Below are 14,089 nucleotides of genomic sequence, written 5' to 3'. Positions count from 1 at the left end.
CATGGAAAATTTACCAAAATAGACCACAAATCAGTTTCAATAAATATAAAAGGATTCAGGTCATGTAAGTTATACTTTCTGACTACAATGGAATTAGTTAGAAAACAACAACAGAAAGATTTGGAAATTTTCCAAATATTTAGAAACTAAGTAATTTATTTTTAAGTAGCTCATGGATCAAAGAAGAAATCACAAGAGAAATTGGAAAATATTTATGAATGTACCATAAAACAGAATTTGCAAAATGCCATTAAATCAGTACGGAGTAGCCTTATATCTATTAAAGAAATGAAACTTGTAGTTTAAAATCTTTAAAAAGAAAAAATTCCGGGAGTTCTTGTGTCACAGTGGAAACAAATCTGACTAGTGTCCATGAGGATGCAGGTTTGATCCCAGGCTTCACTCAGTGGGTTGGGGATCTGGCATTGCTTTGGGCTGTGGTATAGATTCCAGATAGGGCTCAGACCCCGTGTTGCTGTGGCTGTGGCTGGCAGCTGTAGCTCCAAGTAGACCCCTAGTCTGGGAACCTCCATATGTCACAGGTGTGGCCCTAAAAAGCAAATAAATAAATAAAAAGAAGAAGAAAAGAAAGAAAAATGGAAAAAGAAAAGAAAATTCCATATCTAAATGATTTTATTGAGGAGTTCTACCAAATATTTAAGAAAGAAATAGTAGGCGTTCCTGTCGTGGCTCAGTGGTAACAAACCTGACTAGTGTCCATGAGGACACAGGTTCAATCACTGGCCTCGCTCAGTGGGTTAAGGATCCAGGATCGCCATGAACTGTGGTATAGGTTGGAGATGATCCTGCTTTGCTGTGGCTGTGGTGTAGACTGGGAGCTGTAGCTCTGATTCTACCCATAGCCTGGGAACTCTTGTTATAACTCAGGTGCAGCCCTAAAAAGCCAAAAGAAAGAAAGAGAGAGAAAGAGAAAGAAGGGAGGGAAGGAAGGAAGAAAGAAAGGAAGAAACAGGGAGGGAAGAAGGAAGGAAGGAAATTTAGCACAGACTCCTCCAGAAAGTTGAAGACAAGAAAATAGGACAATACATTCTCAAAGGCCAGTATTACCTTTGTAGCAAAACCAAAAAAAAGACATAACAAGAAAAGAAAGCTGCAAACCAATATCACTCATGAACGTAGATGAAAAAGTTCTAAACAAAATTTAGCAAATCAAATCTGAAAACATATAAAAGGAACAATACATTATATCCACATGGGGTTTATCTCAGGAATGCAAAAGTAGGTTTAACATTTTAAAATAAGGTAACATAAACCACCACATTAACAAACCAGAGGGGAAAAAAGATCATCTCAATAGATATAGAAAAATGTTTGACAAAATCCAACATCACCACGTCTATTCAACATTGTACTAGAGGTTCTAGCCAAGGCAATCAAGCAAGAAAAAGAAATAAAAGACCTCCACTTTGGAAAGGAAGGTGTAGAACTGTCTTTATTTGCAGGTGACATAGTCATTGATGCAGAAAAGCCAGTGGAATCCACACACACACACACAAAAACTACTAGCACAAATGGTCATAGTAGCCTTATTTGTACTATTCAAAAGCTAAAAAACAAGGCTAATTCCATCAATGGTGAATGGGTAAATAAAATATAGGAAATTCATACAAGGATATAGTACTCTGTAATAAAAAAGAATGATTTAGAAATATATTGCAATATATTTGGATGACTCTCAAAATAATTATGCTGAGTGAAAGAAACTGGACCAAAAATAGGTATTTTTACAAGCCATTTAAAAAATTGACAATACCAAATGCTGGCAAGGATATGGCATGATTCAACTCTCATACATTTCTGGTGGAAATGCAAAATGGTACATCCACTTTAGAAAGCAGTTTGATAGTTTTTTATAGAGTTAAACATGCACTTACCATACACCCATACAAAGCTATTCCTAGGTATTTACCCCAAAAAATGAAACACATGTCCATACAAAAACCTGTACAAGAATGTTTATAGTTTATAAATAAATATTTATTTATAATTGTCAAAACCTAGAAATAACTCAAACTTCTTGGACAGACATGCAGTTTGTACATACATAAACCAACTGCAATCAAATATGCAATGGAAAACTACCCAGCAATTTCAAAAAATGTCTTAGTATTACATGCAACAATATGGATCAGTCCAGAAAGTACACTCAAAAGACTACGTACTGTTTGATTCCATTTACGTGACATTCTGGAAAAGGGGAAACTAAAGGGCAAATAACAGAGACCAGGGTATGGAATTAGTGGCTTGAATGCCAAGGAGCATGCGGAGACAGTCAGAGGTGATGAAAATTGTCTGTATATTGATTATGGTGATGGTCACCCAATCACCTAAGTCAAGACTCATAGAACTATATATCTAAAAACTAAATTTTACTCTGGGTAAATTTTAGCACAACAAAATAAAATATAGAAAACTGAAGGGAATAATATAACACGACCCTAAGTAAATATTTTTATTTTCACATTTAAAAGAAAAGCAGAACATCTTTTATAAGGGATAATAGAACTTGGCTAAATGAGGATGTTTTGTTCTGTTATAAAACAAGAATTATGGAGTTCCCATCGTGGTTCATTGGAAACAAATCTAACGAGTATACGTGAGGACGCAGGTTCCATCCTTGGCCTTGTTAAGTGGGTTAAGGATCCGGTGTTGCCATGATCTATGGCATAGGTCACAGATGTGCCTCGGATCTGGTGTTGCTGTGGCTGTGGCGTAGGCCAGTGGCTATAGCTCTGATTCGATCCCTAGCCTGGGAACCTCCATATGCCACAGGTGTAGTCCTAAAAAGACAAAGAAAAAAAAGAATTAGGAAACCCATTTCAAGTGTTCTTATTGCTATCACAATCTTACATATTGAATTCTAAGTCCTAATCCAAGCACAAAAGAGTAGATTTGACAATAGTTAGTGGCAAATTACCCTGTTTCTAAATTGCCTTGAACTTCTGTTTTACCTTTTTGTATATTGGCTGTCCATTGTCACATGGAAAATGTGACCTGGAAATCAGAAAAATGTAATGCTGCTTTCAATTTCTGGTTTAAGGGAAGAAATGAAGGAAAATAAGAAAGGGAAAGGAGAAAGAGGAGAAGAAGGGAAAAAGAAAGAAAATAGAAGTCTCAACCTCATTCTATTTTTTTTTTTTTTTTTTTTTTTTTTTTGGTTATGCCCCGGCATATGGAAGTTCTCGGTCCAGGGGATCAAACTTATGCCACAGCAACAATCCAAGCCGCTGCAGTGAAAACACCAGATCCTTAACCCACTGCACCACAAAGGAACTCCAACCTCACTCACTCCGTCTTGACTTGGGGAATTAGATATTTATTCTTTCATGTCCTACTAGAAGGGAGAAATCCATACTTGTATGGAAAACTGGGGTGGAAAAATTCTGAAAAAAAGAGTTCCTGTTGTGGTTCAGTGGAAACCAATCGGACTAGCATCCATGAGGACTCAGGTTTGATCCCTGGCCTTGCTCAGTGGCTTAGGGATCCCTCGTTGCCGTGAGCCGTGGTGTAGGTCACAGACACGGCTTGGAGCTGATGTTGCTGTTGCTGCAGTGTAAGCCAGTGGCTATAGCTCTGATTCCACCCCTAGCCTGGGAACCTCCATATGCCAGGAGTGGGGCCCAAGAAGACAAAAAAAGGAAAGAAAGAAAGAAAAAAGGAAAAAAGAAAATTGGTACTGTGGCCTTCTTCAATCCCTTTCAGTATTTTTAAATTTCCAAGACAGCTAAGAAAATGAACAAATCATCGTTTGGTTTCTGAGATGAGTTTAAGAATTTCTGATTTCATGTAGAAAGAAACTCCTCTCCTAGAAGGACACTTGTGCGCTCAAATTCTGGGTCCTCCAACTTTCTCTTTAAGGAGTTAATGGGTAGTGAACTTTGGAGTCAAATCCAAGTTCTACCAGTTCTTAGCCATAGAGCCTGGAGCCACAGCTTCCCCTGCGTAAAATGGGATGACACCACCTTTATCCTTAGAGTTGATGGAGGATTCATCTAAGCACACGTACTACAGGCATCGGCGCCACATCCAGCTTAAGTGACCAGGTACTCTGGAGGTGTCCTTGTTGTTTGTATAGGTTGTGCCACATTGTGTTTCTTCTCTCCGTAGGCTATTATGGAGGGCAGCGGCCGGATAAGAGCCGAATCTTACCCTGATAGCAGCACACTGGTCATTGATGTGGCAGAGAGAGATGACTCTGGTGTTTACAACATAAGTCTGAAAAATGAAGCCGGGGAAGCACATGCAAGCATCAAGGTTAAAGTTGTGGGTAAGTCCCTTTAGTGAACAAACTTCTAGAATCAAGTGACATGTCTAGATCCTTTTTCTCTCTTTGTCACTTTATTTGTCTTTCTTTCTCTTTTCTTTCCTTTTTCTCTCCTTCCTCCTCTTTCCCTTTCTCCTCTTTTCTCTTGCCTAGAGAACTAGTTGCAGGAATGAGTAGCTAAGAGTAGCCACTTGGGGTTGCTATCATGTGCTTTTCCCTGTCATATCCCCTTTCAGTGTCCTCTAAAGTCACTGAAACACAATTGCTAAATAATTTCCAATATCACACTCACTGTAGAAGATTCAGATCTGCCTTGGTTCCTAAACCATCTAAGTACATTTTTCCTAATTGTGAAACCAAGTGAGATGCTGATGGACTACTGGTGGTCTAAGGTCTTATGATCTCTTTGTCCCACTTCAGTTTTTCTTTAAGAAGCATCTTGCAAATTCATCCAAAACTAAGATCACTTTATTATGTACTGAACTATATTTAGAAGACCTGGTAACTTGCTGTTTTTGACTTGGAGTTCTGCTAGTCAACATCTTGAATCTCCGAACTGATGTAAAACGGACAATGATTGGTCTGAGTCAGTTCTGCTGATGTTCACTTTGTACTTAAAAAAGAAAGTGGTGGAGTTCCTAGTGTGGCTCAGCAGTAACGAATCTGACTAGTATCCATGAGGTTGCAGGTTCGATCTCTGGCCTTGCTCAGTGGGTTAAGGATCCAGCATTGCTGTGAGCTGCAGTGTAGGTTGCAGATGTGGCTCAGATCCTGCGTTGCTATGGCATAGACAGGCAGGTGCAGCTCCATTTTGACCCCTAGCCCGGGAACTTCCATATGCTACAAGTGCAGCCCTAACCACCACCCCCCCCAAAAAAAAGAAAGAAAGAAAAGAAAAAAGAAAACATCGCTATTTTCAAGGTAAAGAACAAGCATCTTGGATTTCATGTAGTTCTCTAGCGTGACACTAATTTAAAGGATTTGGAGACATGTTTATTTTTACTATTATTGGGATCACCTTCTCTCATTCCATATGGAGCATGACTTTGTGCCAAATTAGTTACTCGAGTACATTTCAGTAAACATGGAAAAGTAAGCAGACATAACATTACTTTTGTGATTATCACCGAAACCCATATTTTCCAATAAACATTTTTCTTTGTGCTCTTGCTTGCTCAATTTTATTCTAGTCTATTCTTTTTTTTTTTGTTTACTTCAGACATCCCTGATCCTCCCGTAGCGCCGAATGTGAAAGAAGTAGGAGATGACTGGTGCATCATGACCTGGGACCCTCCTCTCTATGACGGAGGGTCGCCAATCTTAGGTAACTGCCTGTTGGTCAGTCTGTGAAACTGCTAGTGGACATGGTGTCCTCTTTATGCTCATTAGTACAAAGCACACTTTAACATATTGCATTGAGACAAAAAAAAAACCCTTAAATAGCCATTCAAATTGAAACGAATTTGGGGATGCTCTTGCGATTTCAATGTCTCTGATGAATATTTTGCCTTTCCTCTTTTTAGTCTGACATTTATATTCAATATCTAATTTTGAAACAACTCTATGTCTAACTTTTTTCTGGTCAGTAGATGCCTAGTTGCGTAGAATTATGTCTATGAGGATATTTCTTTTAAACATCTTCTTCCCCTGTGGAACAAGAACTTTTTTTAACTAGTTAAAATGCTAATAATGAAACTCGCAGAACTGGTTATTTCTCCCTTTTTGCCTTGCTAGCACTCAAAGCCACATCTATTGCACAAATAGAATGACTGTAAATTTCTGTGGCTTCCATATTTATGGTCTCTTTTTACCTCTGTTCTTCCTAGTACAATTTTAATTTTTTCCAGTCCTGTTATTTTTATCTATTATCTTATGAATTTAAATATTTATCTTCCTTATAGTCTTTCTCAAACAATTGATAGAATAAAATGGGTTAAAAATACATATATATAGGCGTTCCTACCATGGCACAGTGGGTTAAGAATCTAACTGCAGCAGCTTGTGTTGCTACAGATGTGTGGGTTTGATCCTTGGCTTGATGTAGTGCAATAAAGGATGTGGCATTGCCGCAACTGTGGCTCAGATTCAGTCCCTGGCCTGGGAACTTCCATGTGTCATGAGTATGGCCATTAAAAAAAAAAAAAGACTATTTCACTTAGGATACTGAGAATACAGGAAATTTTAAGAATTCTAATATCTGACAAGATTTCATTTGGGAGGCCAAGGGCAAAACCTCCGTTTCCATTTTGTGTTGCCTGTAGGATACTTCATTGAGAGGAAAAAGAAACAGAGCTCCAGGTGGATGAGGCTGAATTTTGATCTCTGCAAAGAAACAACCTTTGAGCCCAAGAAGATGATTGAAGGTGTGGCCTATGAGGTCCGCATCTTTGCTGTCAATGCCGTTGGCATCTCCAAGCCCAGTATGCCATCGAGGCCTTTTGTTCCATTGGGTAAGTCAAGAGAGATGTGTCTTTGTCATGAGATTCATTGCTCCAGATTGGTTTTGTTTTTGTTTTGGGGTGTTTTTTTTAGTGATTTTTTTTTTTAAGTCTAGTTGATGTACAGTGTTGTGCCAATCTCTGCTGTACAGCAACACGATCCAGTCATATATATTTTTTTTCCCTTTTCTTATATTTTCTTCCATCATAGTCTACCCCCAAAGACTGGATAGAGTTCCCTGTGCTATACAGTAGGACCTCATTGCTTATCCATTCTGAATGTGCCCCAGATTGTGATGGCTTCATTCCAGCCTCTAAATGGAGCAGGCCTGGAAGTTTCTTAAGAGTTGTGCTAGAGCAAGAAACTAGAGGTGGTTAAGGGCAATTTTCTAGGAAATTACAAACCGCATATGATAGAGTCGAATGCCTTCGTAATGTCGGCTCTGGAATTTATTACCAGAATTCCAAGGACAGCTGTGGATGGCCACTCCCCACTGCAAATGTGTAGCTGAGGCTATTGACACATGACCACTTCCCTTTGTCCTTCTGAAAGTGGAACCCAGAGCCTTGGTGTAGACACTGTAACTAAAATAAATTGAGATCAATGCGACAAAGCACACTTGAAAGCCAGTATCTTGGCTTTACAGTCACACTTTAAATGTTATCTATTGAGCAAAAAAAGTCAGTTCAGTAAAGGCAAAGAAACAGAAGACATCTCAATTATTTTATAGTAGTAAAGTAAGTTTTTCAATAGCAAGAAGATTTAATACAAGAGTTTGCACTTTAAAATTAGAAAGTTAAATTGTAAATCAACTACAATTAAATAAATACATACGTAAATTAAAAATTAAAAATTAAAAAGTTATGGGAAATTTGCCCTACATCATTAGATCTCAAACTTTGACTGTTTCAAATTCCGCGGGCTTCCCAACTTCCCACACCAGCCTCCCAAATAGAGGGAAAATGTCACAGGTTTTCTAAGAAATTTTCTGTCTTAGCCAGATCTTTGCTAGATACACGACATGTGGTCAGGGAGTCTTCATTGCATTTTCTTAAGACGTGGGATTTCTGTGTATATTTGTATTTGTATCCTAGCTCATTTGCTCACAATTCCTATGCCATAATTCTGTAGTTAATCATTTCTTCTTTTTCTGTCTCTCTTACCCTGAAGCTGTCACCAGCCCTCCTACTCTTCTGGCTGTTGACTCCGTAACTGACACCACTGTCACAATGAAGTGGCGGCCCCCGGACCAGATTGGCGCAGCAGGTTTAGACGGCTATGTGCTAGAGTATTGCTATGAAGGATGTAAGTACAACTCAGTTAAAACGAATACCGTCATCAGTAGGTGAGATATGCACCCCCTTTTTTGTTTCTCTTTCTTGGGAACTCCTCTCTTTCCTACTGAAAAGGACAGTAAGCCAAAGGTCATCCTTCTAAGATGGATAAAAATTTAGCTCTTCTTTGGTACTTGATGCTCACACTCTGAGCTCTCAGAAGCATCCTAGCTAGGCTCCCAGATTGGATAACACGATTGATCCAAGAAATAGGAGGAAGGGATCCTGACAAATCTCCCACTTCTCAAATTGGTGGAACTAAAAGCAAAATAAAAGTTGAGTTAGGATAAAGCAAGTTGGAAATTCTAAACTCTGTGCTGAGCAGAGATCAGCTATCAACAGAGTTGCCTATTTCTGGATAATAAAGAGAGACTATGTATTTGACTATCTAGTAATCAGGTCCTGCCTTCCTAAAGAAAAAAAAAAAAAAAAGAAGAAGGACAACTTTTAGTGTTTAAAGGAATCTGCATTAAATCCCAGAAGGTGTAAGAAATAGATTCAATATAGAGCAGTAACTAGTCTTAGGACATGGGCATTTTAAAATTTAAACACTTAGGCATTCCCATCGTGATTCAGCAGGTTAAGAACCCTACTAGGATCCATGAGGATTTGGGTAGATCCCTGGCCTCACTCAGTGGGTTAACAATCCAGTGTTGTCATGAGCTATGGCTTAGGCCAGCAGCTGCAGTTCCAATTTGACCTCTAGCCTGGGAATTTCCATATGCCACAGGTGCGGCCCTAAAAAGAAAAAAAAATTTTTTTGATTAAATTTTGGAAGGGAAGAAAAACAAGCCAAAAAAAAAAATCCCTGCTAGAAATAATACAAAATAAAGAGTGACACAAGAAAATATGGGCCAGAGGGTACCTAAAACCAAAAAAAAAAAAAAAAGATGAGAAATACACTGAAAGCCTCTGAAGTTTTTCGATTCCCTATTTGTCATGATTTGGAAATGGGTGAATCAAACTGCCCCAGCTCTGGACTTAGGTTCCATTCTAGATGATGTTAAGTAAAGGATCCACCAGGGAAGCTTGTTCACATCTCCACAAATGATAAGCCATGACTTGGCCCCCAAGAAAACTCTTTGGACCCTAAACTTTCATGTGGATCTTACATGAAGGAAAGAGAGACTACAGAACACACTTGGGAAAGCGGGAATGTGGACACCTCCCCAGAAGGAAAACCTCTATGGAGAAGAAACTTCTTATGCAGAGAAAACTGCTGAAAAAGAAGCCCCGGGCTCCCAGATGAGGGCACCGTGGAAGTGACCAGCATTGGTGGGGAGGGTAGAAGAGGAAGATGGACTAGAGCATCTTGGTATCACTCCGTTCCCTTCCTGTGCACTCACTCAGCACTGTGCTTGATTTTTCCAAGACTTAGAAAGCCACTAACGCAAAGCACTGGTGATATTATAGGACAGTTCCCTGAGTTATGCTGGCGTGGGAGGGGGGCCCTGTCATTCAGGCCACAGAGAAATTCTTGAGCACTTTGGAATATGGTTTATACCCATTCCATTCCCCTTCTCCCATTTCAAAACCCTTGAGCCCTCCTCTCTGGGAGTTATTGATACTCCCAGCCAGCAGAATTCCCAAATCTTACATGTGATGTGGCTACTGAACAGGGAACCTTTTGTGTATGTATGAAACAGAGCCAATTCTTTACTCTTTTCTTTCTGATAGGTTTAAAAAGTAAGAAGATACAACAAAATGATAGATGGCTGTCATTTTGATGTTACCCACCTTAGATAAAATACAACGAAGTGTATTTTACATCATTTTGTGTGTGGTCTGTGTAGATATATATGTATACCAGTATATACATATATATATGTACACAGTCATTATTATGTATATATTTTGCCACATAACGTTTTGGAATTAGCTTTCTATGGAAGTTCTTTCATAACGTGTACATCTTTCTTCTTGCAGTCTTATCTACTTCCTTTATGTGGCTGCCCTATTCTTCATTCTCTTTTAATGGCTGTTGTCCTCCAGACTAATTTTCTGTAGTGTTTAATGCTTTTAGATATGTCAGGTTTTATTCTGTAAGAGAATTCTTTCTTTTATAAGATTGTGTGTTGGTTTGGACTCTGCCTTTCTCTTGTTTTTTATTTTATTTTTGAATGCCTGCACCGTTTTATTCTTCTTTGTTTTCCTTCTTCTCCCTGGTTCTTTCTTTTCTTCTTTAAAAATTCTCCTTATGTGTTAAGTAACTCTCATGTTCCTTTCCCATCCCCTGGACAGCATTTTCTTTCTGTTTCCCTCAAGTAGTTCCAGTGTGAAGAGATGTCTTTGTTTCCCTCTGATCTTGTTTCGTCCTGTGTTCTCTTGAAATTTTCTCCTTTCCTACTTCTTCCCTCTTTCATGCATATTTTCTCAGTCTCCTATTTCACCTTCTCATCAACTGTCTCTTGGTTATGAAAATATCAACATAGTAGCTCCCAAACCTACCATTAGCTTTAAGACGTATGTATCTCTTTTCCAAAGTCCTAAGTACTTTTTGTCACTCAGATGCCCTCCTAGCCACCAGGATGTTCTGGCTTGCTGCTCCTTCTCCTTGATACACCTTGAAAGGTTGAAATAAAAGAGAGGAGAAGGTCAGGGTGGGGGGCAGTCCAGTCCCCACCTCCCTGCTCCGTTCCTGACATCCTAGATGCTCGTCGTCTAAACCAGTGGGGTACACCCACAGCCGCTCTGTGACCCAGCAACATTCCCGCCACCTGTGTGGAATGTAGCAAGCCAGGTCAGTTGGCTCAATTTGTTTGCTAGCCCAAGAGCTTGTTGTTATGGCAACCAGGGGCTGCCTCCTGCCTGCTGGGCAGTTTCCATTTCCATTTCCTGGTAAGACAGGACTCGCCTTATCTCAAGTGCCATCGCTCCTAGATGCTGATATAAGAGCCCCGCAATGGGAGAACTCTGTTCCCTGGGGACCCAAGGACCCTCCCAGGCTGAAGTGGCAGGGACAGGGGCAAGGGTAGACTATCCCGCTGTGCACTGCTCCGCTCTTGGAGTCCAGGACCTGCTCCTCCTTTCTCTTCAGGGTCCTTTCTCTTGGCTCTTCTCTACCTCTTGTTCCTACAGCTGGAGGTGCCCCAGCCTCCTTTCTCCTCCTCTTCTCTGTGGCAGGTGCCTCAGGACAAAAAAAACCACAGTCTGAACAGAGCAGGCTGTGCCCCTCCTGAGGCACTTCCCCCTCTAACTTGTTTGGTCTCTTCCGTCACTGTTCTGAAGACAAATATCTTTGCATCCGTTGCAAACTTTACTAACAGAGAATGCTGATTACTGATACAATATTCTTCTGGTGTGAAAGTGGGTGTCTTTAATTAATTTTAATGACGGATTCTCAAAGGTACATCAGCAAAACAGTCTGATGAAAATGGGGAGGCGACATATGACCTACCAGGTAAAGTATTCTCTGAAAGCTCACAATCTTTCTTACTGTCTGATAAAGTTTCTGGGAATGTTCCATGACCGAGCATGAAATACATCCACCCACCCCCCCCCGCCACACACACACACACAACAGCCCTTAGAGATGGAGGGGAAAGATGGGCAGTGGGTTAATAATGTGGGATCCAAGCCTTCTCCCTGACCCAATGTGGACATAATCTGAAATATTTGTAAAACCTGGATGCTGGGTTTAAATTTTCCTGGTGTTATAGACATTTTTAATTTAAACATTTTTAAAAAATCAGAATTTGTGAGTAAAGTGAAAGATTATGCCGATTCCACATGAGGTCTTGGCTCCTGAGCTGTGTTTCCTCTTTGCCGTGGATATAAGCTTCTTTTTTTCCTAATTTTGGGCATGATCAGATTTCCCATGCCCATATTAGTGTTTTAAAATAATAACCAGCCAGAATAAAACAGAGAGATCCTATGACTACAAAGGTGAGTGTCTCTCATTCATAAAAATAGCATTTTTGTGTTTTTCTGAACTTTATATAGTTGGTTAAATATCATGGTTACATTAATTGTAAAAATGTATATTATAAAACCAAGTTGAAATAAACTACTACAGAATTCCTGGGACAGTTACTATGGTTCAGAATACCCTAGGATCCTGAATAAGAGGTTTTTCAGATAGAGCAGAATCTGATTATCATTCTTCCTGTTATTTACATTAGCCATTCTACGCCATTTTTAATTTAAATATAAAAAGTGCCCAGCCAAGTGGTCTGTATCCAGACCAAAGTCATATTCCCTCCAGATGATTTCATTATGAGTAAAGTACTAATTCAGAGTCAACTGTTTAACCGTTACGATGAGTTCTTTCACTAACTACCATTCTTCTTTCTTTCTTTCTTTTGAATGGATTTCAGCTGACAACTGGTTGCCTGCACACAAAGACTTGATCGACAAGACCAAGTTCACCATCACAGATCTGCCTACGGATGCAAAGATCTTTGTGCGTGTGAAGGCTGTGAATGCTGCCGGCGCCAGCGAGCCCAAGTACTACTCTCAGCCAATCCTCGTGAAGCAAATCATAGGTAGGTGACAAGGCTTTCAAAATTTTGTCTCCACATTGTTTGCTTTTTTTTTTTTTTTTTTTGTCTTTTTCTAGGGCTGCACCTGCGGCATAAGGAGGTTCCCACGCTAGGGGTCAGATTGGAGCTGTAGCCACCGGCCTACGCCAGAGCCACAGAAACACGGGATCCGAGTTGCATCTGCAACCTACACCACAGCTCATGGCAACGCTGGATCCTTAACCCACTGAGCAAGGCCAAGGATCGAACCCGCAACCTCATGGTTTCTAGTCGGATTCTTTAATCACTGAGCCACGATGGGAACTCCATGTTTGCTTTTTTTTTTAAAAAAGCTCTTTCTTTCTCAAAACCTCCTATTTTCTTGTCACTCTTGATATTTTATTAATATCTTCTGGGAATTAGAAATTGTCATTAAAAAATATACACAACCTAAAAGTTGAGTTAAGTTTTATTTGGGGAAGAATGAGGACTGTAGCCCGGGAAGTAGCACTATAGATGGTTCTGAAATACTGCTCCAAAGAGGTGGGGGGAAGGTCAATATATATGTGCTTTTGGTGAAGGGGGAGGTACATGTATCCAGACAGATCTTTTACAGAAGGTTGCTGTGGGTTTCGTGAATGTTATTGCTAGTCACAAGGAGCAGACGTCACCATGAAGAAATACAGTGCTTTTCTAGGTTCAAGGAGATGTAAGAATTGGGCTCATAAAATCTCCTGAAAATATCTAACTGCTTGAAGACCTGTTCTGCCAGTTTTCCCAGAGCACAGAGTGCCTCACCCATGATCTCTGCCCTGAGTTCCTTTCGGGGGCTGTTGAGGGTCAGCAGCTGCAGTTGCTCATGATCAGTCTGTGTAGACGCAGATGGCAAGTGACAATTTCCAGTTCACAAAATGAACAAAACAGCCGTGTACAGGCAATATGGGAGGTCAGCTCACAGTTTGTAACTTGGTATGAGGACCAGATAACCTCACCAGGTCCCATGAGCCAAGTGTGGCCAGGCTGCCTCTTCACAGTGGAGAGAGAGGGAGTAGAGAAGGGGGGTGAGCAGTGCAAATAATCGGAGCAGCAGGGAAATGACTGAAGTGGGTCTACGAGGTCAATACTATTTGCATAATAATGTGAACACATTATTTTCCCTTTTTTTGTGTTTGACATCTGCACTGACGGTGCAAAGACAATGGTGTGTAAAACTACTGGTGCCTTATTGTGGATTGGATCCATGCCACCAAATTCTTTAGTCGTCCTTGCCGTCCTCACCACCAGGCACTCACAATTACAAAAATACAGCCAGTTTTGCCTTGGGATGTTGTTGATGAGGTGTATAAATTACTAATCTTTTTAAACTTTGGTTCTTGGGTACACTTTTTTCCTCTACTCTGTGTGACAATGAAATGCAGCTCTTAGGCTGCACACTGCAGTACAGTGGTTTCTCTAGGAAAAGCACATGTGCACCTGAGTTAGAGGCTTGTCCACAAAACTCCATTCTTCCTTGAAAGAATGACAGAGTGGCAAACTCTGACTATTCAGACTTGGGTATTTGGCAGTTATTT

At 40.2% G+C, this 14,089-nt stretch overlaps 1 protein-coding gene across 15 annotated transcripts in view; it reads left to right on the top strand.

Annotated features, from left to right (window-relative positions):
- MYBPC1 (myosin binding protein C, slow type) overlaps positions 1–14,089 on the top strand; it is a 93,263-nt gene that overhangs the window by 59,300 nt on the left and 19,874 nt on the right. For all 15 annotated transcript variants that reach the window (XM_005664202.3, XM_021092690.1, XM_013998021.2 and 12 more), the window contains 5 exons: positions 4,129–4,288; positions 5,505–5,609; positions 6,547–6,735; positions 7,895–8,029; positions 12,375–12,542. In XM_005664202.3, coding sequence (XP_005664259.1) covers positions 4,129–4,288; positions 5,505–5,609; positions 6,547–6,735; positions 7,895–8,029; positions 12,375–12,542 — 757 coding nt within the window. The remainder of the gene's footprint in view (positions 1–4,128; positions 4,289–5,504; positions 5,610–6,546; positions 6,736–7,894; positions 8,030–12,374; positions 12,543–14,089) is intronic.

The sequence above is a fragment of the Sus scrofa genome, chromosome 5, assembly GCF_000003025.6.
Source record: "Sus scrofa isolate TJ Tabasco breed Duroc chromosome 5, Sscrofa11.1, whole genome shotgun sequence".
Taxonomy (NCBI): domain Eukaryota; kingdom Metazoa; phylum Chordata; class Mammalia; order Artiodactyla; family Suidae; genus Sus; species Sus scrofa.
The sequence above is the reverse complement of the archived record's forward strand: the minus strand, read 5'-3'. Positions and strand labels throughout refer to the sequence as shown.